We start from the raw sequence: 26,624 nt of genomic DNA, 5'->3' as shown, positions 1-26,624 counted from the left end.
ATTGTTTATATATATATATATATATATAGATATATATATATATATATATATATATATATCAAAATGAAGATAAAACAAAGAAAAATTATAGACATATGAAAAAAGGGGGGGAATAATAAGTAAAAAGTAACAAACAACAGTTTAAAAAAAAAGAAAAAAAAGGATGAAGTTTTATTTAAAAAAACCGGAAAAAAAAGATATAATCTTTTCATCAGCCCACATGATTATATCCGCTAAACAGTATATATATATGCAAATGATAAGTTTAATTAGTTTATAAGCATAATAAAGTAACGTTATATTTTGCAATACTTGCAATTTTTATTGTCACTTTATCATTTTTTAATTTAACTGAAAATATTTCGCTTAAAATTGATTTTTTTTTGTGTAATGATTTTTAGTCTGATTAAATTTCTTCATAGATTTTTTCTTTCATAGCTTAAAAACATTACATACTAAGTTTGAAACATCATACTAAATTATATAAAAGTTTGTATACTTTATAATTTGAATATTTGTCGATTATTATTAAATTCAGTATAAAAAATGAATTATAATTGTGGGTGAAAATACTATTCCCTGCTTAGCCTTGTCTTCGGATAAATGATGAAAAGAGAGAGAGAGAGAAATGGATCGATAGTTAGATTATCCTAAAATTAGCTTTTGAAATAAGGATAATTTACAAACTGTTGATGCTGATTGATTTAATATCAAAAAATACTCTCTAAGTATATTGCTTTATTGGGAAAAGGACATTTTCAAGTTGATTAGATTAAAATTAGGCGTTTATGGATTCAAATATTAGAATATTATATTTAAATATGGAAAATCATATTAATACACTTTTTTGATAATTTATTTATAAAAGCTAACGTCATCCAAAAACTAAGAATTAATAATAAATTAACTGAGTTTACCTGATTTCAAAGAAACTTTCACGAAGCATATTATGAAAAGATCTCTTCTGCAATGCAATAAAGATAATATTAATTCTTCTGCGTTTGTTTTGCAGTCATAGTTCCTTACCATAAATTTTAATTTGAAATATTAGTGTGAGAGCAACAGGTTTTTTTTTCTGTTTAAATATATCAAATACTATTTACTTGTGAAAATTACTAACTTTAATTTATTACTGTTATCAAAATTCACTTTGCTGTAATATTGCTCAATTTGCTGTAACATTGTAAAAAATTTAAATCACGTAACTTTTCTTAAAATATTTTTTTATGTTAGCAAACAGTTTTTCTACATAACATAAAAACGCAATGGTATAGCACAGTTTTCCATTGCTATCGATGCATTTTTATTGGTAGGAAAATCCGGTATTCCCACATAAATTTTTTTTTTTTTGGTGTCATCAGCAAAAAAATTTATTAAAATAGTATTGATAATGGGAGACCAGCGTATTTCAATCCTGATTGGTTGTTGAAATGTGGCATATGTTTACATTAGCAACTGTTCTTTCCATTCTATTTCGAGTAAGCCAAGCCCGACAAAGTACCAATTCGCTAAAGTAACACAGCCTATCTTCTTTCACAAGGATTATTTGAAATTTTTTTTTAAATATTTCACTATATATTTACACAAAGACTTAACACAAATACAATAACACGATGTTTCCTGTAGCATACCAAACCATTCCAATTTAATTACTTGTATAGGTGTATACTTATTTTGTATTCTGATCACAGCACTTTGTTGCTGCATGTCACAGATTGTTTTGAGAATAGTGTTTTACAGATTTTTTGAGCAGCACCAACTGATGATGAGCTTTAAAACTAGTTTTGAAATTTTTGGAAAATCGTTTATCGTCCACTTTTTTCTTAAATATAATGCAGCAAACTGTAAATATTTGAAATTTCGGCACTTTCTTTTTTTTTTTCACTATTATTATTATAGATTTTTCAAATAATTAGTTGCTTTTTGGGTAACCCGATATTTTTTCATGTAATGTGCAAAAATATCGCAATAAAGTATTAAAATAATATTGTAATAATGCAATAAAATAATATTGTAATAAAGTAATAAAATAATATCGTATAATGTTTTCACTTATTCACAATTTTACATATTCGCAAGTGATACAAAAATTTCTTTCATAAAGATAGTTATTCATATATTCATTATAGTTATTCCTAAAAAAAAAATTTCTTTTTTTTAAATTTTCAGTTATAAAATAAACCATAATTTCTAAACGTTTTGTGTGACACACAACTATCCACAATCAAAAGACAGAAAGAGAAAACATACCTTATCAATTAGAAAGTAATCATCGCCATTTCTATACAAAATTCCAAGCCAACTATTAAATAAATGAACAAAATTACTTTATTTAAAAAACTAATAATTTAAATTAACTTCTGCACCGCGTCCCAGCAAATTATAAGGAAAATATGAAAATATAAATATAGAAAATTTCCTTTTACAATTCGCTTTGATAATTTTATTTTAATAAATATTATGCTTATACATGACTCAAATTATTAGTATAACTATTATTTAAAATTAATTTTCAGAAATAAATATAAAAATAGTAATTGTAATTGTAAAACTGTCTCAAAACAACAGTATTTATTTAAAAATAAATGTTTTTAAAATAAAAAACTAGTTTAAATTTAAAAAAAAGAAAGAAAAAAGAAACAGTAAACTTATTTAATTAAAGGTTTACAAGCAAGTAAAATATCTGAGTATCCGAGCTTTAAACTTTTGCGTAAGTTTATGCATTATTTAACTTTTGCTAGAAGCAAAATTATGCAATAACAACAAATAAATAAATACATTACAAATTTCTTCTTAATTTGCTAAAAACTTTTTTAAAAAATCCTTTTCTGTAACCATCTCAAACACTTGCCCTATTTTGCCTTCCTTGTGTTCTCGATATGCGATTTCTTTCAACAGGAAGAAAATAACAAGAATTGTCTAAAATAAAAAATAAATAAAAAAATTTTTCACATCACTTAAATAAAAGGAAGAAAGAAGAAGAATTATACAAACGACACATTTAAAGCAATCTCAGCAATCAGCAATCTCTCTCTCTTTTTTTTTTCTTTCTTTTTTTGATTTTGAAATTAACTACGAGGGTTGTTTTTTAAGTAAGAGCTGTTTGAAAATACCAAACGAAAGAAAATTTTCATGAAGCAAATGTATTTTCTGATTCTACATACGTTTCTCATTTTTTCAAAATAGTTGCCGAATTTGCTTAAACACTTATCATATCTTACAACTAGATTTAGAATACCTTCCTCATTGTAAATCACCGCTGCTATAATAACCAAGAGGTCACGACCATTTTCACGTCTTCGTCATCGTTGAACTAGTTGCAGCTAAAATGATGTTTGAAACATCGGAAAAGATGAGAATCACTTAGCGCAAGGTCTGGACTGTATTGAGGGGTGGTCCAAAACTTCCCAGTCGAAAGAGTCCAATGAAGCTCGGGACTGAGCTGTGGAGAGAGTCATTGTCATAGAGTAGCAAAATTTTCCGTCTAGCATGCCAGTAGAGAGCTTTGTAAACTTCACAAATCTGCTGGTGAATGTATGCAGCAGACAGGTTTTTTGCCGACGCGGGTGATACGCGGAGGGTGATTTGTTAAACTTGAGCATTTTAAACACGCAGAACTGACCATACTGGTTACCTACACAGCTGTAACTGAGCACAGTTGTTCCCAAGGAATGCCAGGACACGGCACATGCACTCGCACCTATTAGTGTACACAACAAAACGGTCCTTACTGAAAAACAGCTCTCGTAGTTATTTTTATTACGTGCTAAATTTCCATCATATAGCGTAGTTATAGTTTGTCTACATTAAGAACTCCCCCCACCACAAAGTCTGAGGTCGTTTGCTGCTATGGAAACAAGAATAGCGCATTTCAAGGAGGGTAGCTTCTCTTCACTCTAGGGCTAACACTGTAGACCGAAGAAAAAGATTCCCTTTCTCTCGCTGATTTGAGCCGAAGGCTGTCCTAAAAAATTACCTACTTAAAATAGTTATACCTCGTTACCATAGTCACCGCACAGGTCCAGACGAATGGCTAGGGGAGTTATTACTTTAGACAAACTATAGATGTTTTCGAAATCATCTTCAAAGATATCCGAAAGAGAAAAATGGCGGAGTTGTTAACAACATTTGGTGAAGTTACACTCAGATCTCGCTTTCTTACTCTTCTGCATCAAAATAATGCTAACTGCACTTTTAATATTTATAATTTAGAGGTTAACAGGATATCTTGTCAATAACTCCACTCGAAGTCTCTGAGAGAATTTTTTTTTTTTTTAAGGAAAATCTTAGCTATTAGCATGTCGAAGATTGTTACCTGAACGCCATACTTTTTTAACTACGTTAAACACAGGGACTCTAACCAGTGCTTCTAGCATCTCAAATATTATGGTCTATTTAGTAGATTTAGCAATCTGAACACTAATATTTTACACAGCACAGTTAAATCTTGGTGAGAGAAAGTTTCAAGTGATATTTCGATTAATTTAAGTATATAAGCTTTAAAGTTTATGCGTCTCTCTTTCTATTTTTTCTTATTATTTTGGTAACTTAATTGAAATTTTGAGCTTTTGAAATATTTGTGGAAATAACGCACATAATGTTCGCCAAAATGAAAAGTGGACACTTGTTATTTCGTCTGAAATACGGCAACCACGCTATTCAAGGTTTTAAAGGTGGATTGGAGAATAGCACCTGAAAAAAACTGATTCATCAATTAACATGAAAGCATTTAAATTGAGAGTTAATTCGCGTTGATGATTACGTTAAAGGAGAAAAACGTATAGATGTATTAATAGTGCAGTGTACAGATTTCCGGATTTCTTTTTACTCAGAGTTCTAGACAGACTTCACTAGTATTAGAATTAACTTCAATTCCATCTAATCCTTTCATCAAACGCAGCAATCGAATCATTGGATAATCCAATGTCCTTGCCCTGATTTTGACAGATCTGATAATTCATTATACATTGAGGGTGAAAATTGCTTGTTCAGATATTTTCTATCATTTCTTAAATTTTTGCTCATGAGATCGAAACACACGTTGCAAATTCTAATCGTACTTAAAAATTTAAAGCATGGCTAATGCGAATTATAAAAAGCTTAATTCAACTTCAGCAGTGAAAGGTGCTTTGTTTGATTCAAAAATTTTCTAACCGCAGTACAACTACTAATATTATTACCAAAAATCTGGCACTATGTATAATTTTTTTTTCTTGCACGAAAACATTTGTACTAATATTATTTTAATTCGTGGTTGATGATACATAAACATTGTGATAACCAAGGAATAATATGCATAAAGAAAGCAGCATATTTTCATTTCTACGTAATTGTTTTCAATACTTTTACTTTGGTACGAGTAAGTGGTACTACCAACTTAAAAAAAAGACTCACGAAACTAAAATCGAAAGGAATAATAAGGAGGGGGGAGAAATGCATGTATGCATAACTACACGAGCTTTTTTTCCTTTTTCCTTTCAGATTTTATCTAAACTCGCCATACTCGTTATTCAACAAATTTTTCGCATTTGCTGAAAAAAGTATTATTGAATAAGGAAACGAACTGCCATTTTATAAGTAAATTTAAAATACAGTAGTACCCAAATTTTATGAAAAACTCGGTGACCCATCAACCTTTTCGACTAGCAACCAAAATCGCAGAAACTAATAGTGATTAGTTTTAAAGCTTTTTTTTTTCCTTCAAAATTTGACATTATTGGCGATAATCCATGAGTGATTCGCGATTAGTAAAAGGCATAAATGCGATTGGTATAATAACGTAAATTGTAAATCACGAGTATGCGCTGAATAAGATTGGAAGGAACATACGAATCGTGATGTAGCCAACAATTTAATCACGCATTTGAAGAGCTAGTGAAGGACGGCTTTAAGTGACATTTTTGAAGAAAAAAATTAGAATTCTCGAGAATAGTTAATTTTATTCAACAGCATTCCTTTATTCGCGTTCAATTAGAACATTCATTTTCATCGAGAATTGAAACTTTGCAGACCTTTGTGGTGTACTATAAGCGATGATCTTGAGGTGGTTTTGGATTTTAAAAAAAGTTTGGAATTTCTTTTCAACTCAATAAGTATGACCTAAATACGACTAGTTACTAGTTCTTTACGAGCTGCATATCACCGTGGTAAATATAAAGTACTACTTAAGTTCTATACTAGAGAGATCAAATGATCATTTGAGATGATGGGGACAGTTTAAATGAGTTCCCTCATTTGAAACTAACCAGCAAGAAATAAACACAGAATACTTTATTTGCTATTGCCAATGAATTAATTTAAAAGCTAACTTACTCAAATATCACTTAAAACCTTTATCCACTTTATTTTTTTTAAAATATCCGTTGTTGAACAGCCGATCTAATTTTGGGTTTACGACTACCAATGTTAAAACTCCGTAGCCTTGTAATTTTGAACCAATCCAGAAGACAAGGAAACTCCTGAATCAGTACCCCCAGAGGTATTGATTTGTTATGGGAACATGGAGGACTTTGTGACTTGACAGAGTTAACGTGCATCAGTCACCATTTACTACACGGGGGTCTTCGGCCGGCTGGGATCGAACTCACGAACTCTTGGACATGGGCCCAGTGCCCTAGCAACCAGATTATCCCAGCCTCTTATCCACTCTCTTACTCAATTCATATGTGACTCTTTACAATGTAGCATCGTATTTTTCTTTTTCAAAAGAATTTTTAAGTCACGTTTTTGCGTGATCCGCCTAACAGACATGCAATGCAAGGAAAGGCAACTACATTAATTAACCTAAAGTTCGTATTAATATCTAATTAAGTACTTTAGCCTTTCTAACGATTTTAATTCTGGTTAAGTGGTGCCATAAAAAAATTAGTCTAAAATGCTTTCATAAATTTTAGATCTTACCAAAAAGCAAATAAAATTGATCATGAAGTTTTCTGGTAATCCATGAAATCCTAGTCCTTGAGTAATATAAGATATATTATGATATCTCAGAGGTCTACAGCTATTGAAGGTATTATTAAGGTAATAATCATCCTTCTGTATTCCAAGAAAATCATTGATTGTCATTTTATAATATAGATGAAGCTTAAAATAAAGTCTGAAATAAATACTGTCACATTTCGCAATCGTCCTAAGATAAAGGCTTTTTTTTTACAAGACCTTTCAATCGATTTTTTAAGAACAGTTATTTTAAATTTAATTTGTTTACCTTTTTTTGTTTGCGTATCATGCTTAAGGTAGCTTAAGGAAAAAAGATTTTGTAAGTTGAAAACTGGCAAGAGCATTACTCATTTTAATAGAGATAATTACTTCTGATTTAAGAGTTAAGCAATAATAGAGAAGTTTAAAATCGAAATTATGTATGTCTGCGGCAATTATAAAATTTGTTTTTAGATGTTAATAGAAAAGCACTATTTAACATATGTCTTAGTAAAATTCTACACTGTCTAAAATCTTGTTTCCTACACATTTTGCATATTGAACGTATTTGAAATTCGGTGCGCATCTGGCGACAGCTTATTTTACGGAAATCCGATTTCCTTGAAATGATGCAAGTTTGTCTTATAGTATATTTAGTTTTCTTCATTTTGTCAAACAGGTGTTCTGTAATCTACACACTTAACATATATTTTAATAATCGATGTCAAAAACTGATTACAACTGCCGTCAAATCACTGTAAGTGTAAGACCGAAATAAAAAAAAAAACTAATTTGATTGTCTAGCGAAAATGTTAGAAATTTCTAATAATTACATTTCAGTGACTCTTTCCTTCATCAGATATTTCCTGTCACGCCTTCCTCAGTAATGATTTTTAAAAGTTTGTAATTGTTTTTATGTTTCTAATCTAAAATATTTTATAATGCATTTTTTATTTTATTTTTAACACTTTTTTAAAAAATATATGTTAAAAGTGGTAATTAAGAATTACCTTGTATTTATTAGATTCTGCTGTTATACTTTTACTTCAATCATTAAAAAATATCAATATGACATAAAATTCAACCTTTTATAAGGCCGTGGTAAGTACACGTACAACAAACTTCATTAACTTTAAAATGTTAATGAAAAGTTATTCTCCCACCAATAATTTGTACTGCCACCTGCTGGAAACTTCATAAAATAGAAGAAAAAAGGAAGGTATCTATGTATAGAAAAGCGTATGTGGGTAACAGTAAAGATTAGCGAGGAATCAAGAAAGCTATTATTGGGGAGCTACCTTCCCTTGCTTGCTTTGCGTCCGTTTATCTGATCATTTCTAATCAAGTTCACTTGTAATTATTAACTCATAAATCCGAATGTTTATAAGCAGAAGAGTTAAAATTTATAGCAATTTCTTGCAGTAGACGAAATTTCGAAAATCTGATCCAACTTCTCACCAAAAAAATAGTCTTAAAAATCTTATTCCAAATTATGATAATCTAAATAATTCATTTTTTTTAATCAATCTCAATCAAAAATCTTTTAACATAGCATTTCTAAAAAAAATGGACCAATAAAGGATTAAAAGACTATACTTTTCTGTTAAGCTAGTTTGTCGCTAATAATTGGTGTTTCACAAAAATTACTTTAAATAAAATTAAGATTTGCAGAATTTCTGACCCAAAAAAAAGGTACTCTAAACATGAACATGTGTCAAGGTCAAGCTATTTTGATAGACTGAGTTAAAAATACAAGCTGCTCTAAACTTAAAATGATATTCGCCATGCCAAAGACTAACTCGAGAACGAATTGGAAGTACTTTCCTTATATTCTAGATTTCCTGCTCCACACAGAATTTGATTAGTGTCCTGCAGAAATGTTCATTGTTCGTAAACCAGAAACAATTTAATGTACTCACATCTAGTAAAGCGAATAAACAGGTAATCTCAAATTGTTAAATATATTTTACTGTAATTGATTTAAAGCAATTTTATACACAAGACAAGGTACAAGCAAATAATTTAAGACAATATATATCTACATATACAATACTTAAAACAAGGAGCCAGCCATAAAGCTACGCTCAGCTACATAAAAACTAATTCCTTAGCAACTTTCTGACCAAACACATGGTACAAATATAATCTTCCAGAAATTCTTAATGCTATCCAATATAATGCATCAAAACATTTAAAACAGTAACATCGTATTTCATGAGTCAACTGCATTGCTGGCCATGGTGATCAGCACGTTGTTTTTTCATCTTTCAAACCTATTGAGAAAATTGTCAGATTTCTTAAAGTCTTAGCATGGCGGCACAAATAAGTTCCTTCCCATATCAAACTTTCCTTCTATTTTTAAAAGTGTAGAATAGCTACTTCGTTTTTAGAATGGCACTATCACGCCAAATTGGTCAAAGGCGATCTGTTTATGTCAGATGGGACAACATCAAAGTATGAAGGTGGTTGCTGTTCCGAAGACAAGGCGAAATCCATATACTCTGGAGGTTTTGGTGAAAATAGTGGACTGGGATATCCTGGCGTTATGTTTGGAGAGTACATGGGATGCGCCAGACGGCTGTTACTTAAACGAGGTGAGTACCCGGGTCGAGGTGAATGAGGGAAAGGTGACTGCGGCATTGACACTAGAACAGAATAAAAAATATCAATAGAAGTTTTCAAAAAATTTAAAAAATCTCTAAGTTTAGACGTTGAAAAATTTTAATTATTTTTTTAAAATTATATTTAAATTTTAAATTATTTTTTTAATGCATTAATCCCTTTTAGACTGGCAGATTAAGAGATAAAAACTGCCCCTGACTCGTAAACTCCAAGTTTATGCGTAGCAATTGGTATTGAGATCACGTATGTGTGATCCAGAGCCTCTAAAGTCGACTTAAAGACAATTTAACTTGAATTGCAAGTGTTTTCGAGCTTTTTTGCCTGAAGATCACATTGATGTCTCCAAAATTCCAAGAAGCAAGCAGATGCGTCATTTCAAAAATTCTCTTACTAGCTTTAGAAATTTAAGGGGGCGAAAATATTTTTCAGTTTTGAGACTTTTTCTGAGGCCTTTTGATCCGATTACCTAAATCGGCATTGAGTATTTCATTCCTTTGTCTAGTAGCCATATCAAATCAACAAGCTATAGTTTTGAGTATGAGATAAACTTTTGTATCGGAACTAATAGAATACGTAGAATATTGTAAGTTTTTAGCACAAACATATCATTAACTAAATTTAAAAAGTTCATTTTCATTACGTAGAATCAGTCACTGCGTTTTCTGATTATTAAGAATAAAATTATGATTATTATGATTCTGATTATTCAAAATAAACTGAAGTGGTCCAAATTAGTAGAATGTCCGATTTTCAAAAATCATTTGAAACAATTCGATAGTAAATAATAATTTGCAAGATAAAGGTGTATCAATTGCTATTTAAAGTATGTCTAGTGTTTATCAATTTAAAACCTGTTCTGTGTTGTTTAAGTATTTCAAATTGTGATTTTCTATTTAACGAATTTTCCATATAAGAAACTTTTTATCGAGATTTAGCGACTTCGTTAAATAGCGGTCCGACTGTGTACATGCATACATATAGTATGAGTAGTAATTGTTACTAATTAGAGCTTTGTAGTATTGGTAGTAATAGCATAATAATCATTTTACTATAATTAATACGCAAAAGCAAGTTCAAACTTTAAATTCAAGAAGAGTTAAGTTTTGAATTTTATTAATTAATTTAAAGTTTGAATTATGATACTCACACTCAATTTTGTATTGTTATATTTCCAAAGAGTCCCATAAAAGTTTTAGTTCTCTTTTTTGAATAAAAAAGTTGAAGGTAAAAAAATTCGGAAACAGTTCCTTTAAGAGTTTTTCATTAAACATTAATATCAAAATTGCATTAAAATAAGGTGCATAAATGAGATAACATTTCAATAGTGCTTTTGCACAATATATTAAAGTATATTATAATTACCGTCCAGCATTTGAAGGTTCGGAGAATTACGAGGAGACTGCCCTGTTTTCAAAGAATCTCTAATGTGAAAGTAAAGATGTATAGCACTATAAATCATCAAAGCCTGGAATTAAAATAAGTAGCACTTGCTCAATAACTTGTAAACAATAAAATCATTAAAACATCCTTTCAAATCTATTCTACAATAGCTCTATCTTCTCATGAAATATAGTTTTGTAATAAATATGCTATTTTTTTATAACTGTTACATGCCTGCCAACTTTTACGCATTTGGCGTAAAATTTTATTTCTATATTTAAAGTGGAAGTAAAATGTATGCTTTCTATATATTCCTTGTTTAATTGATAATCTTTTTGACCACCACTATTTCTGAAAAAAAAAATAAGCATATATATATAAATATGTAATACTGATAATGTAGTCTGCATAACCTCTTTCATAATACAGCCAATGTTTTTGCCAAAAATTGTAATTTGAATTCCATTTTGCCACCACTGGGGAAAATCATCCTTGAAAGGATTAAATGTTGGCAGGTATGTTGTTATAAGTTTATAACAGTCATCCTAATTGGCTGAGGATTTATTTCTCCTTAACTAGTGCCTCAATGCTTTTTACGAAAATGCCAAAAAATGTAAACACAAAAAAAATGGAAAATTCCAATTTTGTGAAAATGAAAAGCACTTTTCATAAATATTTGAAAAGTTACTCCAACGATGCAATATTTAGATATTTATGCAATAGTTGAAAATATTCATCCATTTGAATGATTTTTACCTAAGTTAGAAAAAAAAACTTTTTTAGCTTAATTTTTTTAAATATTTGAATTTTACAGTCTTGAAATCTAAATTTTTTGACAAAGAATTTTCGTTAGTATAAAATCAAAGCTTCGTTTCGAGTTGACATCAAAGTGTTTTGTTTTTCTTAGCGATAAGCCATAAAAAAATAACCATTAAAGGGCATTCCAATTACTTGCAGTGCTATCAATTTTTAAGCGTTTTTATGCCATTCGAATTAATTTATATAAATAAATTTCACAAGTTTTACCTGAATTAATTTCTTCCATGTCAGCTATAGTGTCAAAGTGTTGCAATTCTAAATTTTTTATATATTTTAAGCGAAACCATTCTTTTAAACTGCGCTGATAGTTGCAATTTTCATTATATTTTGCCAAAATGCTTGGTAGTTTTATATCATTAATACTTTTTACATTTTCGTTTCACAGCTGTGCTCCGTACAAACACTACCTCTTTTCAGTTTATTCAGTACAAAAGGCAAAGAATTAAAAAAAATTAAAATTGTAAAAATTATATGAGCTGAGTACTGAGCTATTTGGTGTCTAACTCCTTCATAAAATAATTGCATTACTGTGGTAATGCTTCATATATTATGAACAAACTAGATAAAAGTTTTATTTAAATTCATTATTTTAATAACAATCGCAATATTAATACCAGTAAAAAACTTTAGTAATTGAATGAAAGGCCTTGATTGATTTTAATAGAAAAAGGTTGGTTGCAGCACAACAGTTAATACATTCTCTGAAAGCAGTGCCAGCTGTGATGTCACACCGAATTCTTAAAATCGAAACTGTTGATAAAGATATGAAGAATTCAGTCAGGCATTTCAAAGAACGTAAACTTTTATTTTTGTCATAGCATCCACAATGAACATCCCTATTATTTGAATTTCGACGAATCGGAGAAACATCTAACGGTTAGAGGACGCTATACCGCAGGAAAAATTTTGGTGGCAAATTCTATTCCCCCTCTACTGGTATTTAAAAATTTAAAGTATAGAAAAAATGAGTTCAAGTAACCCTAGAGTAAACCATGTTTCAAATGCTGATTTTTTTTAAAAATATCAAATTGCAAAAAAATTATTGCAGGATAATTTCCTCAATGCGTTATTCTACGTAATTTCGCCATAATTTGTTTGCATTTTGAAGAAATAAAATCAGCAATTTTATTTTTTTGCATCAGCATTTTTCATTGTTTTCTCTAGGGTTACCTGAACTCACATTATATATACTTCAAATTTTAAAATACCAATGAAGGTGAAGCAGAATTTGCCATGAAACTTTTCTGCGATTTTTCCATACCTTAAAACATTAAATTACTTATATAGGTTAAAGAGAATTTGCAATTTTTTCCCGCGGTATAGCGTCCTTTCAAGCCTATACATTCAAACGAAATTGGAAAATCGTCACAAGTTGTGGAAAAATCACGGTGTAGACGTTCATGTTATAAATTCATGTTTTCATTGTAAGAAATTCATAAAAAGTTCTATTTCTTACTTTTCAGACTTAGATTCAAATAAATCGAGAATTTGGAATAAAAGATATTGTTCTTACCTCTACGATAATTATAGTCATCATGAGTCCAGTGGATGGTAAAGCATAATCAAGCACAACAGCATCTAAAGTCACAGCACATGACTGAAAGAGAAGATATAATAATGAAGTAAAAATTATATAACTGCATAAATATTGGAAATTAAACTGAACATACTCACATAACTGCACTCATCACTCTCAATGTAGCTCTCAATCTAAAATCAAACATAATAGAATGTATTTGTCACGTTATGTTAAGTTCTACACAGAGCACTAAGAAATATTTTAACTCTAAAATAACTCTTTACCAACTGTTGATTCCGAAGTCAAAATTTCTGATGGTTTTTCATTGATGGACCAACATAATCTTGGTGGTAACCATTAATAATTCCATCATGAACCATTATATTTTTTTATGATAACCAACATAAATAACCATCACCTCAATGTATGAATTCGGACTGATTTATGATGGTCCAACATAAAAATGGCAACTTGTTTTGATGATTTGTTCGTGTTGAACCATCAGAAATTTATATTACAGTTTCTTAGAAATCAAATGGTGGAACAATCATGAACAACCATCCCAATGTAGGAGTCTGAACTGATTTATGATGGTCCAACATTAAAAAAAAAACTCTTCTGATGGTATATTCTTGAAAACCAACAAGAAATATCATTAAACCATCATGGAAATGTGTAGTTGGAACCATCATGAACCATCTCGAATCATGGATTATTAGTCTATCATAGTCAAACTTCACTTGATGGTTAATCATCATAGAATTAAAGTAGCATTTTCCATCATGGAATGATGAAAGTTTGTTGGCATATAAAAAACATGAACACGTAATGGAAAATGTTGGATGATGACCATTAAATGATGTTTGACCATTCTGAATCGAAATGAAACCTACAGAAACCATCAAAATGTTTTGACGGAAACATCAAGAATTTTGACTTTGGTAAGACTGTCGCACTGGAAGAAATATTTCGTCTGTAAGCTATTTATCCTAGACATAGCGAAAAATGCACCTTTTCAATATCAAACTCCACATTTATGAACATTTACGATTAAATTTTACGAACGAGAAAACATTTTATTGTCTTAAAAATAAAATTTGCAAGGATTTTGAGAATTTTATACTACTTTTAGTTTTATTCATCAATAAATTGTAACACTATATTCTGGGGAGATGATTACAAACAAGTTTGATTCCTACTTTTTCACTTCAAAACAAATGCCTTAAAATTTTACATTTTCAGAATGAAAACACTTGCATTTTTAAAAACGTGAATTACGTCATAATATATGTTTCCGTATTTTAAGTTTTTTTTTTTTGCATTAAAGCAAAACTACCTGCAATTTAAAAAATATATCTGAAAATTAAACCAAATGAAATGTATGAAATTCCACATTTTTATCAAGAAAAAATTGTAAAAATTTCTACTTAGCTCCTAAACTAACATGTTACCTATTTCATTACTGTCTCTAAAAACATTATTTTTAGACGTGCATTGTATGAATTTATAATCAAACATTTTTTCAACCTTTAAGAAAGGCAGGCAATATTTTTTTCCTTTTTTTTCCCGCCCATCTGCCAAGCAAATATATTTCTATTAATACTGTTTAAATATACATTATTTTATACTTTTTATAATCAATATTTTGTTTAGACCATATGCACATAATTATTGTATACATATATATAAATTTTGTGAGTATATATTTAGTTGTAAAATATGTATGTGTAAGCATTAAAATTTGTGTGTATTATGCGTGTAAATATTTGGTAATTCTTAATTTTCTCCATTTTTTTATGTTTACTTTTATAAATTTATTGTGTATTTCCATTCTCAATAAACTGGACAGGAAATATTCTCTATGTTGAATAAATGTTTAATTTAATTATTTTTGAACTTATCTTAATTATTTTCGTACTTTTTCTTACTTTTCATTTATCATTAGGAAACGAATTTAACTTTCATTTTCTTAGTTAAACAATTAAAAATGACCAGGAAATTACGAGACCTTCCGTTTCTGAACGGAATTATTTTATAACCGTCGTTGAACAGCTGACCCAATTTTTGGGTTTACGACTACTAATGTTCAACTCCGTATCCTTGTAATTTTGAACCCAATCCAGAAGACAAGGGAATTCCTGGATCAAGTATTGGGAGAAATTTGCCTTCATGGAGGACTTTTTGATGGAACTAACCAGCATTTGCGTTACATGGAAAGGAAGATCACGAGAACCTCCCACGGTTAGCCTGAAGGCAAGGAGACTAACTCATGATCCGTCTAAAACTGAGGATATTTCACAGCAGCACTGTGATCGGTGCAAGCCGGATGCGGAATTCGTATCGACCAGCCATCGCCGGGATCGAACCCCGGTTCGCCTCATTGGAAGGCGAACGCTCTATCCCCTGAGCCATCGCGGCTCTCTGAACGGAATTAAGCATTCCTGTCCAAATTATTAAATGTTCGAAAATGAAATATCTGAATTTTGAATTCAAATGTGGTAACTAAAACTAGCAATTACGCTGAAATTTTATAGCAAGGGGTCGTTCAAATATTGCGTGCATAGCTAACTGAGAAGGGGTTGTGATTCGCTTAATTTAGCTGAGAAAGGAGAAGGGGTATGAGCGATTTTTACTTGACACATCAAAATCTCCTTTATTTTAAAAATTTCTAAAAAAATCTTAATAGAAAATGTAACAAAAACAGTGACACGTGGAAGAATTTCAAATTTAGAAAAAAATGGAGAAAAAAATTATTCGAAGAATTTCCAACCTCAAAAGTTTGGAGGATGAAAAAAAAAATGAGATTCCTAAAGAATGTTCAACTTAAAATTTTTTAAAATGCGAAACGAAAAATTTTGCTTCATGCAAAATTTCATTTTATGTTTAAAAATGGTTCTAAATTTATGAATGAATATATTATGATTATGAGACTATGAATGCGTAATTAGACCAAATTACGCTAATTAAATCGCATGGTTGGACCTAATCACGAGGTTGTGCTTGGCGGGTTAACGTTACCGCCATTGGGTACTTTAAATTCGTAAGGAAGTAAAGTGATTATGCTTAACCATACAATTTAAATCTGATTTAATTGGATACCAGTAAGCGACGTGTCAAACCTGGTTGACTTCTGAATAAACAAATGCCACGATTTACCTACGATGACGTCACTTGCCAATATTCAATTAGGCTAGGTTTATCATCACGCTGAATCAGTTTTTAAATCAGATTTAATAAGATACCTGTAAACGTCATCACGCGTATGTGGAACCTGATTAGCTTCTGAATCGCGGCATAAGCAAATGCCACGATAACATCGCTTGCTGATATCCAATTGTAAAAAAATGCAATACATTTTTTAAAAAATTCTGCACATACATCGAAACAGAATTTTATAGTTTCCACTCAGTAAAATTGCCTTTTTTAAATTATTGTCTCAATTCTAATTTTACACGGAAAAATGATTGATATATTAAATTTTAAGAAAAAAACTAGCAGAGCTAAAGCAACATTTGTTTGTCGTATTTTATAAGTCAGTAAAATGTATTTCTACACATTTTAATTTAGAGTCTTCCTTATGAGCTGATTACTTACAGTCATTTGAATATAAAAAACGCTTTTATCAATTCATATTTATAATTATTTCCTCCTTCAATGTTACTCGCAAAATTTTTAATGTTTATAAATACTTCACCATATTTTTTATCGAAAAAATAACTCAACTTCTTTATCCTTGATAATCTAATTCAATGCACTCGTTTATCTAGATTTACGACTAATCTATTTTGATGTAAGACACTTACTGTTGTTTTAATGACCATCAGAGTGACTCCAAGAGCGAACTCCATAATTACAATCACCGCTAAAAAGAAGAGATGCTAAAAATACACATAAAATAATTTTGTTAGAATTCTGATTGCATTTAAAAACTTACAATTTCTACAAATTACAATATCAAGCTTCATTTTATGCAACTGTTCCTATTTTTAAAAAAAAAATTAAAATATGAATCTAATTATTAGAATTTGATTATGACTAACCAATTTCAAAATGTGAACATGAAAAAATTTCATGTATGAAATTTATGGCAAAATTCAAATTTCATTTTTAAATTAAAATATTCTTGATTGGGTAATTTTTGTTAAGTTATTTTGATTTATTAATTTTAGTTTAAAAAGGGGTACGATCTAATAAAAAGTATGAAACAAAAATGCGAAATTTTCTAATAAATAACTTTAGTATTATTTATCATCTATATTGGTATATTTCTAAAGGAAGTCAAACAAACATTTAAGTAAAACATTTAAGTTCGTTATTTAAATTTTTATTTATTTTTCAAAAAGTTATAAATGATAGCGAGAAAATGCAGTTTCTGACCATAAAAATAAATTGAACAGTTTTAAAACAAATTACTAAGCAAACAGTTTTAAAACAAATTACTACAATATGAAGCTTAACAGAAAGAATCGAAATGTAATAGAACAATCTTTATCATTACTTAAATTGCTGTCTCTATTGCTGTCTGCATTACTTAAAAATTTCTGTACGAAGCTGTCTATTTCAAATAAGGTTGTTAACAAACAAGGTTGTTTTCAAACAAGGTTTTCTCTACTTCAAACAAATTAAAGGTTGAACCCCTCTTTAATTTTAAAAATGTGCTGAAACTCTGAAAACAAATTATAGCTCAAATGCCAAGTAGTATTTGGCCCCATATACAGATACGACAAACATTGAAATCAAAAATGGGGCATTCACAGTGCAAAATTGAAAAATTCATGTTCTGAGTTTCGCCAGTAAAGAATAAAGTTTAAGCTAGTATGCTTCACATATTTGACATTTTACTGTTAATCCGAAGAAAACCCTCTTTAAAATATCGATTTTGCAGTGTAAATTTATGAAATTAATATTTTAAAAGGTATCTTGTAAAGTTAAACCAAATGTCACTCTAAACATTCTACCACTCTATTCGATCAACATTCATTTCATGTATTTCAGATCATTTCCTATCATGTGGCTGTTGTTTGTATAGTTTTAGGTATTTCACCACAGCCATTTGCATTCTGAGTACTTTAAAATACTATTTGAACTAATATAAGCACTAAATTATTTTAAATGGAAGACAATATTTTTATACAGTTTTTAAAATTCTTAAAATAATGTGGTTACTAATTATAAAGGTGTAAAAATTTTAGAATGTTGACTGTTTATGGCGTCTCAGAGTTGACATCAGAGTGCAATGGGTTAATTATCAAAAAACAAGATTAATCTAAGATTAAAAATAGAATTTAATTAGACAAGTTTATTTCGCCCATCACCATCCGCCTTTGTTCAAAAAAGAAAGGAAATAAAAAATGGCAGTGGAATGATAAATTTAAAATTTAGAACATAAGGAGGAAACCTACTTACCACTGAAATCAACCATAGAATTTCATAACAGGCGCCTGTTATTCCTGTTATACCAGCAACAGAAACAAAAAATCCAGTAGATATAACTGCCTTGAATGCCTTTGCTAGGACAGGAACGGTCATCAATAATGACTCAACAGTCCATTTCATCTTTAACCCCAATATAAAAATGGCTGAGCCCACAAACTGTAAATAAATATTCCTTTGAAAACTCTGAGCTTAAGTTTAAATAAGAATACAAGCAACATATTAATTTGACACAAAATGTTAAATGAACCCCCGAAACTAGTTTAATGGTATTCAATGTTTCAGGTACTAAGAGGTCCATTTTCGAATTTCTCGAATGTGATATTAAATACTGTGTTACGTTTCAAAAATTTTACAAGTTTCTAAAAAGTAATTTATAAATTCGTCAGATTTATTAAAAAAATTAAATCATTTCTTCAATGCTACCTGTGCTAGTATAGACTGATAAATCTATACCTGTTATATCAATCGCCAGATCTAGACCTGTAATAACATCAATCGAAAGGCCTAGACTAGTAATAACATCAATCAACAGATCTAAACTAGTAATAAGATCAATCGACAGATCTAGACTAGTAATAACATCAATCGACATTTTTATTTGTACAGCATAAGTGATTTATATTACATCGCAAAAATACAATCTTTTTTAAATTTGATAAAAGTAAACATTTTAGCTGCTCTTTTAGGTTTCACACTTCTTAAAATAATATTTGATTTTCAAGAGCAATTTTAAAGAAAACTGATCAAACTTGGGAAAACATTACTATGTAATACAAAAATATAACGGAAAACTAATAAATGAATAAACAAAATATATTTAAAAAGTTTTCAAGTTTTAGAAATATTGTTACTAAAAGAAATTAAGAATCATTTTTAATTTTTTTTCTTTTTTTAAATATGAATAAAAACATTCAAATATTATTACACAAACCTATTGCAATAAATCAAATTCAAATATTTAATGTTCTGCAAAAAGAATTGGACACTATGCATCTCTATTCTGCACGAATTTCCCTTGTAAATCACTGTGATACTGTGTTTTTTATATCTTAAGAAATTATGAAGAAAATGTAATCGTAAACTTAAAGATTTATGCACATGTTAAACAGTATAAAAATATATTCGATAAATGTTTCACAAAAAGCAATGCATCCATTTCAATTCTAACTCAAAACTCTCATCTATATGAAGCAGTCTATAAAACTAACTTCTTTATGAATAAAAACTTTGATAGCTTAATAGATGTATATTACGCTTTAAAATTATAATTATATGCAATCATATTACCAAAAGAGCGACATTGCAACACACTAGAAAAGCCTTGTAGCCTTTAGGAGAGAAAGAGCAAGACATCGTTTCTCTTTGGGACTTGTTGAAATCTTATACAACCAACTATAGTTAGGAAATTATGAGCAGAGCAATATCTGCAAATGTCATTTTCAAAACGACTATCAAACAGCTAGAACAAGATTTCGATCGCCTATTTATATTTTGATTAGTTTGGAAACGTTTCCGACTACTTATTTCATAGAAGAACAATGGCAACTAGATTAATTAAATTGGGGACACCGCTGGCGATAGGTATTGTCCTACCGTTAAATGCTCCGGAGCATGGAAATATCGGGTTCGATTCCCGAGGTAACACAGGGACATCTTTTCTTTCTTTGTTCCATAGATTAATATTTCTTAGTTCCATGGGTGCTACGGGTATATGACCCTCTCAATAATAAGAAATCTCAAAAAGTCTACCACTTCAAAATGATTCAGACAAAAAAGTCATGAATCATCGTCGATTTAAATTCAGCTTAGTTAAAACAATATAAGAAATTTAAGTATAAATAATTATTTTGCGGATATTTAGCAAATGAAAAAAGACTTTTGAGATTTTTTTTTCATCAGAGAAATTTTAAAAACTATTGTAGCTGCTTATTTTAATTATGTCTTCCTCAAAAGCTGGATGCCAGACTTGCCAACATGAAGTTTCGTAAGCTCCGCAATCGTTTTTTAAGTTGAAAATAGCTTATAAACTGCTCTATCAAACCAGTAAGTAGTTTTAGAATGAATTAATAAAAATAATTATTCTGGAAAACATCCCTGAGTATGATTTGAAAGTATGCCATCACAATTTTGATCCTCCGCTAACCATTTAGGTAGCCCGATGACCTGCGCCAAATTCGAGCACTTAATGGTAGAACAATTTAACGAAAACCGATACTATACACCCTCGGTACCTTCGCATATTTATCAAAATGGTCACCCACCCTCTCACTGACCACTTCCAAAGATACTTGTCTTCGGTGATCAATTAGGAACCGTGTCTTATGATCAGTTAGTTGAATGTGCAACAATTGACTATTGACGAGTGACTAAAGTTATTTACTTTCCTGACCGACCAGTCTTGTCAATTCCAAATCTTGCCATCTTGTTCAAATGATCTGTAGTGGGGCCGGGATAGCCTGGTCGGTAGGGCGCTGGGCCCATATCCAAGAGGTCGTGGGTTCGATCCTCGCCGGCCGAAGACTCCGCGTGTAGTAAATGGTGACTGATGCACGTTAAATCTGTCGAGTCTCAAAGTCCTCCATGTTCCCACAACAAATCAATACGTCTGGGGGTACTGATCCAGGAGTTTCCTTGTCTTCTGGATTGGTTCAAAATTACAAGGCTACGGAGTTGAACGTAAGTAGTCGTAAACCCATGAAATTAGGTCGGCTGTTCAACGACGGTTATAAAATAAAATAAAATGATCTGTAGTGTTAAGGTAGCAGGTTCGAATTTTGAAGCCTTGGATGCATCTTTGTGATGTTCTTCTCTAATTTATATTATCCTTACTTCGACTTGACAGGGGCTTCTGAAGTCTTTCTATTGAGCATACATGTCTGCATGTGTAACAATAAAAAAATAAATCTATCGCTTTGAAAGGTGGTGATATGACGTTTGATTGCCACTGTAGCCTTAGATGTATCTTTTTTTTTCTATACTTTTCCTGGTGTCTTTCTGCAATTTGTGCTATATTTTTAGGGACCGGGATAGCTTGGTGTGTAACGCGTTGGGCCCATGTGAGAAGTTCGTGAATTCGATCCCCACCGACCGAAAACTGTCCGTGTACAAAATAGTGACTGGTGTACGCTAAATCCGCTGGAGATACCTTGTCGTCCAAGTTCCCATAATCAATACCTCTGAGGATACTGAATAAGAGATTGATCGTACTCAGGTTCAGGTCAAAATTACGATCAGCGGTGTATGCTGTAGTAGTTCATTTACGTCGCAATAGAGCTGCACAATGATATTGTGCAGCTCTAGTGCGGTATTGGTGACGGTCTGACTTCCCTGAGGATGATCCGAAGACACGCCATCACAATTTTGATCCTCTGCAGAGGGGATGGCACCCCCGCTTCGGTATCCCGACGACCCGTACGCGAAGAAAACAGTTTAACGAGGACCAATACCATCCACCCTCGGTCCTTACGCAGACTAATCCAAGTGGTCACCTACCCGCACACTGACCGCAAACAATGATGCTTGTCTTCGGTAATCTGCTGGCTACCGTGATGTGTGAATGTGATGGTCTCCTTGTGAAACGGGATGTGAAGTATGAATGTTGTTTCTGGGTCATCCATAGGGGTGTTTCCCAGACTGTCGCCAATAGCCCATTGTGCAGCTGTAATGTGACGTAGATAAAAGTATCGTACCGTAGCTGTTATTCGCCATTGCAACACTGAATATGCCATCTGGGAAGAAGACCAGCTCCATGTCTCGACCCTTCCCTGTCCTCCTCATCTCAGTAGTATGGGAATGTACTACGATATTTTACCCTTTCTTAATATTTTTTATACTTAATTGTGAAAAAAAAAAATTTAAATTTCCACGATGCTTTCTTTAAAACTATGTTCAATGTAGTTTTCAGTTCCATATTGTTTCCTAAATTAAAATTTTATAATCCATTAAAAGATCAAGACAGAAACTTCTTTCTATGAATTTTCCACACGCGAATGGTGAAAGCAAGTGAAATGTTGCCATAGGTAGGTCCCGCAGTGGACTGATCGTTAAGACACGGTTCCCAGCAGATCACCGAAGTCAAGCATCACTGGCTACAAGTGTGCGGGTGGGTGACCACTTGGATCAGTCTGCGTAGGAACCGAGGGTGTGCAGTATTGGTCCTCGTTAAACCGTTCTACCGTAAAGTGCTCGACTTCGCGTGCAGATCGTCGGGCTACCGAAGCGGGGGTGCCATACCCTCTGCAGAGGATCAAAATTGTGATGGCATGTCTTCGGATCATCCTCAGGGATGTTTCCCAGACCGTCGCCAATAGCCCATTGTGCAGCTCTAGTGCGACGTAAATGAACACAACAGTTGCCATAGGTAGAGAGTTCTGCTCTACGCCACTTGTAGTCCATTTCGATCGCGATATCTTTTATTTATTTGGCTGGAGTTTAGTTGTCGCTCAAGGTCAAACATGCTGGTCCGCAAATTGATAAATAAGTCATTAAGAGTTAAGTTTCTGGAATACAGCAGAAATTATCACCAGTTTTAGTTCCAAAGCCGCAAATGAAGAGTTGACAGAATGTAAATAACAAGCTTCTTACATCCGGAAGAAATTCAGAAAACTTCCAGAGTATCCCTCCGCGCTTAAGTTATGTTTACGAGACGATATATGAGCAGGTTTGATATTCTAATAAGTTTCATTATTGTAATTTGTGTTTAAATTTACCCGTAATTTTACAAGTCAAAAGAGTTTTCTGCATTTTATAAATTCAAAAAGGTCGTCAGTTGTAAATAAATTTTAGAAAATAAATATCAGAACATAAATAAAACAAAAGGTTTGCCTTGTTTGTGTGTTTCAGTAAAATATCACCATTTGTTATTTTATGGGTAGAATCATAGCCTGCTTTGACTCTTTCGACTTCGTTTGCTACGTTGAAAGTTAAATCGAAAGAAATTTAGTTATACAGTAAAAACCACAAGTATATTATAATATTGGGTGGGCCTCTTTTTGAAACTTATGCGTAAAAATAAAGTAGTAGCCCGGAAGTCTTACTTCAAATTTAAACCCCTAGCTCCATTTGTGCTTAGCAAGCCATCAAGGTTGAAACAGATCCGTAACTATTACGGGTTCAAGCTCAGTTTTGACCATAGCATATAAGCGATTCAATGGCCAACTTTGTGTAAAATAGGTAAATTGAAAAGATTAAGGGAGGAAAAACTAATAACCCTGACTACAACAGAGAAAGTGCCAGGCTTGGTTCCCAAAACTAATGAAAAATGTCTAAGCTTTAAAATCAGAAGAAACAGTCACTAGGGTACCTCGTATTAATCTTGAAATATTTGAACTAGTAATATCGTTAGAAAGACAATCTCTCAGCGCTTTTGAGAGGAAGATAGCAGGTTCGATTCTCAACGGAATTAGGAGGCTTTTATTTTATATTCGTGACTTTGTAGCATCCGCCGTCATATGCATTGTCTTAATCATTACTTAAATTGCTACGTACGAAGCTGTCTCTATTTCAAACAAGTACTTGTATCGTTAAAAGTTGAGTTTAATTTTAACAATGTGCTGAAACTGAAAACAAAAGAGCTCGAATGCCAAGTAGTATGCCCCATATACAGGCATGCCACACATTGTAATCAAAAGCTTCACGTATGGGCAAATCTCAGGAGGAATCATTAACCTATATGTCTTCAAACTTTTCTTATAAATATATAACATAATAAGCGAAAATTAATTCTAGTAAAATTACAGAAATAACTATGCATTACTAACTTTAAGATACGTACAGTAATGAGCGCGAGTAACTTGCTTTTGGCTTTCATTTCTTACTTCAATCCTACATTTGACAACTTTTCATGAGTGTCGCTTAGAGTGTTTAACATACTTTTTTTTTTTTTTTCATTGTGTATTCTGTTTAAAAAAAAAACTGAAAATCACTAAAAACATAATTTAGTAGCTCAGCTGTACTATCATATTTTCTTTAATGATATTTTTCGTGAATATTGACGTTTGCAGAATTGGATTGTATACCTTTTTTCCCCTTCAATTTTCGATGGTTACGGTTTGACGTTTATAAGAAAAGTTTGAAGACATATAGGTTAATGATTCCAGAGATTCGCCCATATACGACTACACTTCACATATGAGACATTTTACTGTTATTCATTCCACTCGGAAGAAAATATTCATGTCTTTAAAATACTGATTTTATGGTTGTATATTTATAAAATTAATATTTTAAAAGGTATCATATAAAGTAAATCCGAATTTCATTCCATTCGATCAACAAAGTCGCTTTATGAAATCTATGGCTCCAAGAGAGTATCTGACCAAATTTTAAAAATTGATAGTTGACGAATACATGTATGCAAAAGAAAGTTTCGGGGTGAAAATTCCAAGAAATTTTATAAACATCTTTTGTAACGATAAAGATTTAGTGAAGTTTCATTTATTATTTCAACATTCAAATGGCACATTTTCATTAGAATTTACGTCACCAGAGCGAAGTTTATGGCACCATTTTGAAGATTGACATACGTATAAAATATTTATAATATATCCTTAAAAAAAAGATTCTTCATCGTAAATTTGAGCCATTAATTTTTTAAATGTGTCTTGTAACGTTAAAAATTTGGCAAAGTTTCATTCCATTTTTTCAACATCCTACTTTACTATGACCTAAATGTTTATTATGGCCTATAAGTTTAACTGGGAAAAATTGTGAAATCAATTTTCTAACTTGACAACTTCAGTAACCCTCTATACATAATTTGTTAACAAAATATTCTGCTTTATTTTGTTTCACTGACTCCAGTAACTTTTGTTATTTATATATTTTATGTTACAAGTCAAAAACTAAATTATTTTATTCTGAACTGATTTTAATGAGACTTTATTCAGTTCAGTTAATACTTTGTGATAGAAACATTTCAAACTAATTATTTATTCCACACATATAATTTAAAAAAAGTTTAATTCGAGTTTAAAATTTCAAAAATTTATAATTTAGAATTTTTTTCCAAGGACTACTCGGACGATTTTGTTAAATCATCTCATTTGCAACAGGTTTAGACTTTTTGGCTATGAAAAAAATTCAGACACTGGGACCTATTTCATCATAGTAGGAGCCCTGATCATTACTACAAACTATGTTTACCATAAAATTATCTTTGAATAAACAAGTTTCTTAATCCTGCGTAGAGTTTCCAATCAATTCAAGAAGTTTTAAAACTATGGAAATCGCAAAAATAGAAATTAACTTTATTGCTGTTGTAACATATTGCTTGTCATTTGGTCAATATTAGTTTATTACATAACAGAACGATATGTTTGATTTAAAGTAGTACAAAGTTAGTGAAAATTTTATGACTCCACACCCAAAACCTTTTTTCAGTACTTGAGTTCATCTCATCTCCAGCGTACATAGCTGGTTCCAAGATACAAAATTTTAAGATATATTTTCAAAACGCATGAAATTTCAGTATCAGTGCAAATGTGACTTAAATTATGACAAGTTGGCAGCTCTGCATATAATATAGTTTTTTTCTCGACGGGATTTGAAATTGGGTTCTTAAAATAGAGGGTATGCGCAATCTGGAAAGTATGGTCCAAATAATTTTCAGGAAAGCGTTCCAAAAGTTTGCACCCCTATATGTTAATTTTACTAGCTGCGTATTTTAGCAGATTAAGTAATGAAATTTGTTTACCACCCAAAGAACAATAATTGAAAAATTTTTGATTTGCAAGGTGAACAATTTTTACATCATTAATGTAATTTTACGCGGCAAAATATAAGTTAAAGCAAAACCAGCTCAACAGTTCCCGAGAAATCGAAATTTTAAAAAAATCATATTTACATTTCTCAGGAACTATTCAAAACAAATTTTTTGACTATTCTTAAGTAAAATATTTACTTACAAGTTATATTTAGCATGGAATTATCA

At 31.0% G+C, this 26,624-nt stretch overlaps 2 protein-coding genes across 3 annotated transcripts in view; both read right to left on the bottom strand.

Annotated features, from left to right (window-relative positions):
• LOC107456930 (CSC1-like protein 2) overlaps positions 1 to 2,301 on the bottom strand; it is a 36,581-nt gene extending 34,280 nt beyond the window's left edge. For both annotated transcript variants that reach the window (XM_016074925.3, XM_071182408.1), the window contains exons 1-2: positions 2,251 to 2,301; positions 918 to 964 (exon numbers count right to left, since the gene is read on the bottom strand). In XM_016074925.3, coding sequence (XP_015930411.3) covers positions 918 to 946 — 29 coding nt within the window. In that variant the 5' untranslated portion in view covers positions 947 to 964; positions 2,251 to 2,301. The remainder of the gene's footprint in view (positions 1 to 917; positions 965 to 2,250) is intronic.
• A 6,564-nt stretch (positions 2,302 to 8,865) lies between these two features.
• LOC107456931 (uncharacterized) lies at positions 8,866 to 20,202 on the bottom strand. The gene is made up of 7 exons (XM_016074927.4): positions 19,982 to 20,202; positions 18,665 to 18,850; positions 17,062 to 17,136; positions 13,414 to 13,449; positions 13,253 to 13,336; positions 10,903 to 11,005; positions 8,866 to 9,563 (listed from the first exon to the last, which is right to left on the bottom strand). The coding sequence occupies exons 1-7, from the start codon at positions 20,045 to 20,047 to the stop codon at positions 9,319 to 9,321; spliced, it is 795 nt and encodes a 264-aa protein (XP_015930413.1). The 5' UTR covers positions 20,048 to 20,202; the 3' UTR covers positions 8,866 to 9,318.
• Between the last annotated feature and the right edge of the window lie 6,422 nt (positions 20,203 to 26,624).

The sequence above is a fragment of the Parasteatoda tepidariorum genome, chromosome 6 (assembly GCF_043381705.1).
Source record: "Parasteatoda tepidariorum isolate YZ-2023 chromosome 6, CAS_Ptep_4.0, whole genome shotgun sequence".
NCBI lineage: Eukaryota > Metazoa > Arthropoda > Arachnida > Araneae > Theridiidae > Parasteatoda > Parasteatoda tepidariorum.
The sequence above is the reverse complement of the archived record's forward strand: the minus strand, read 5'-3'. Positions and strand labels throughout refer to the sequence as shown.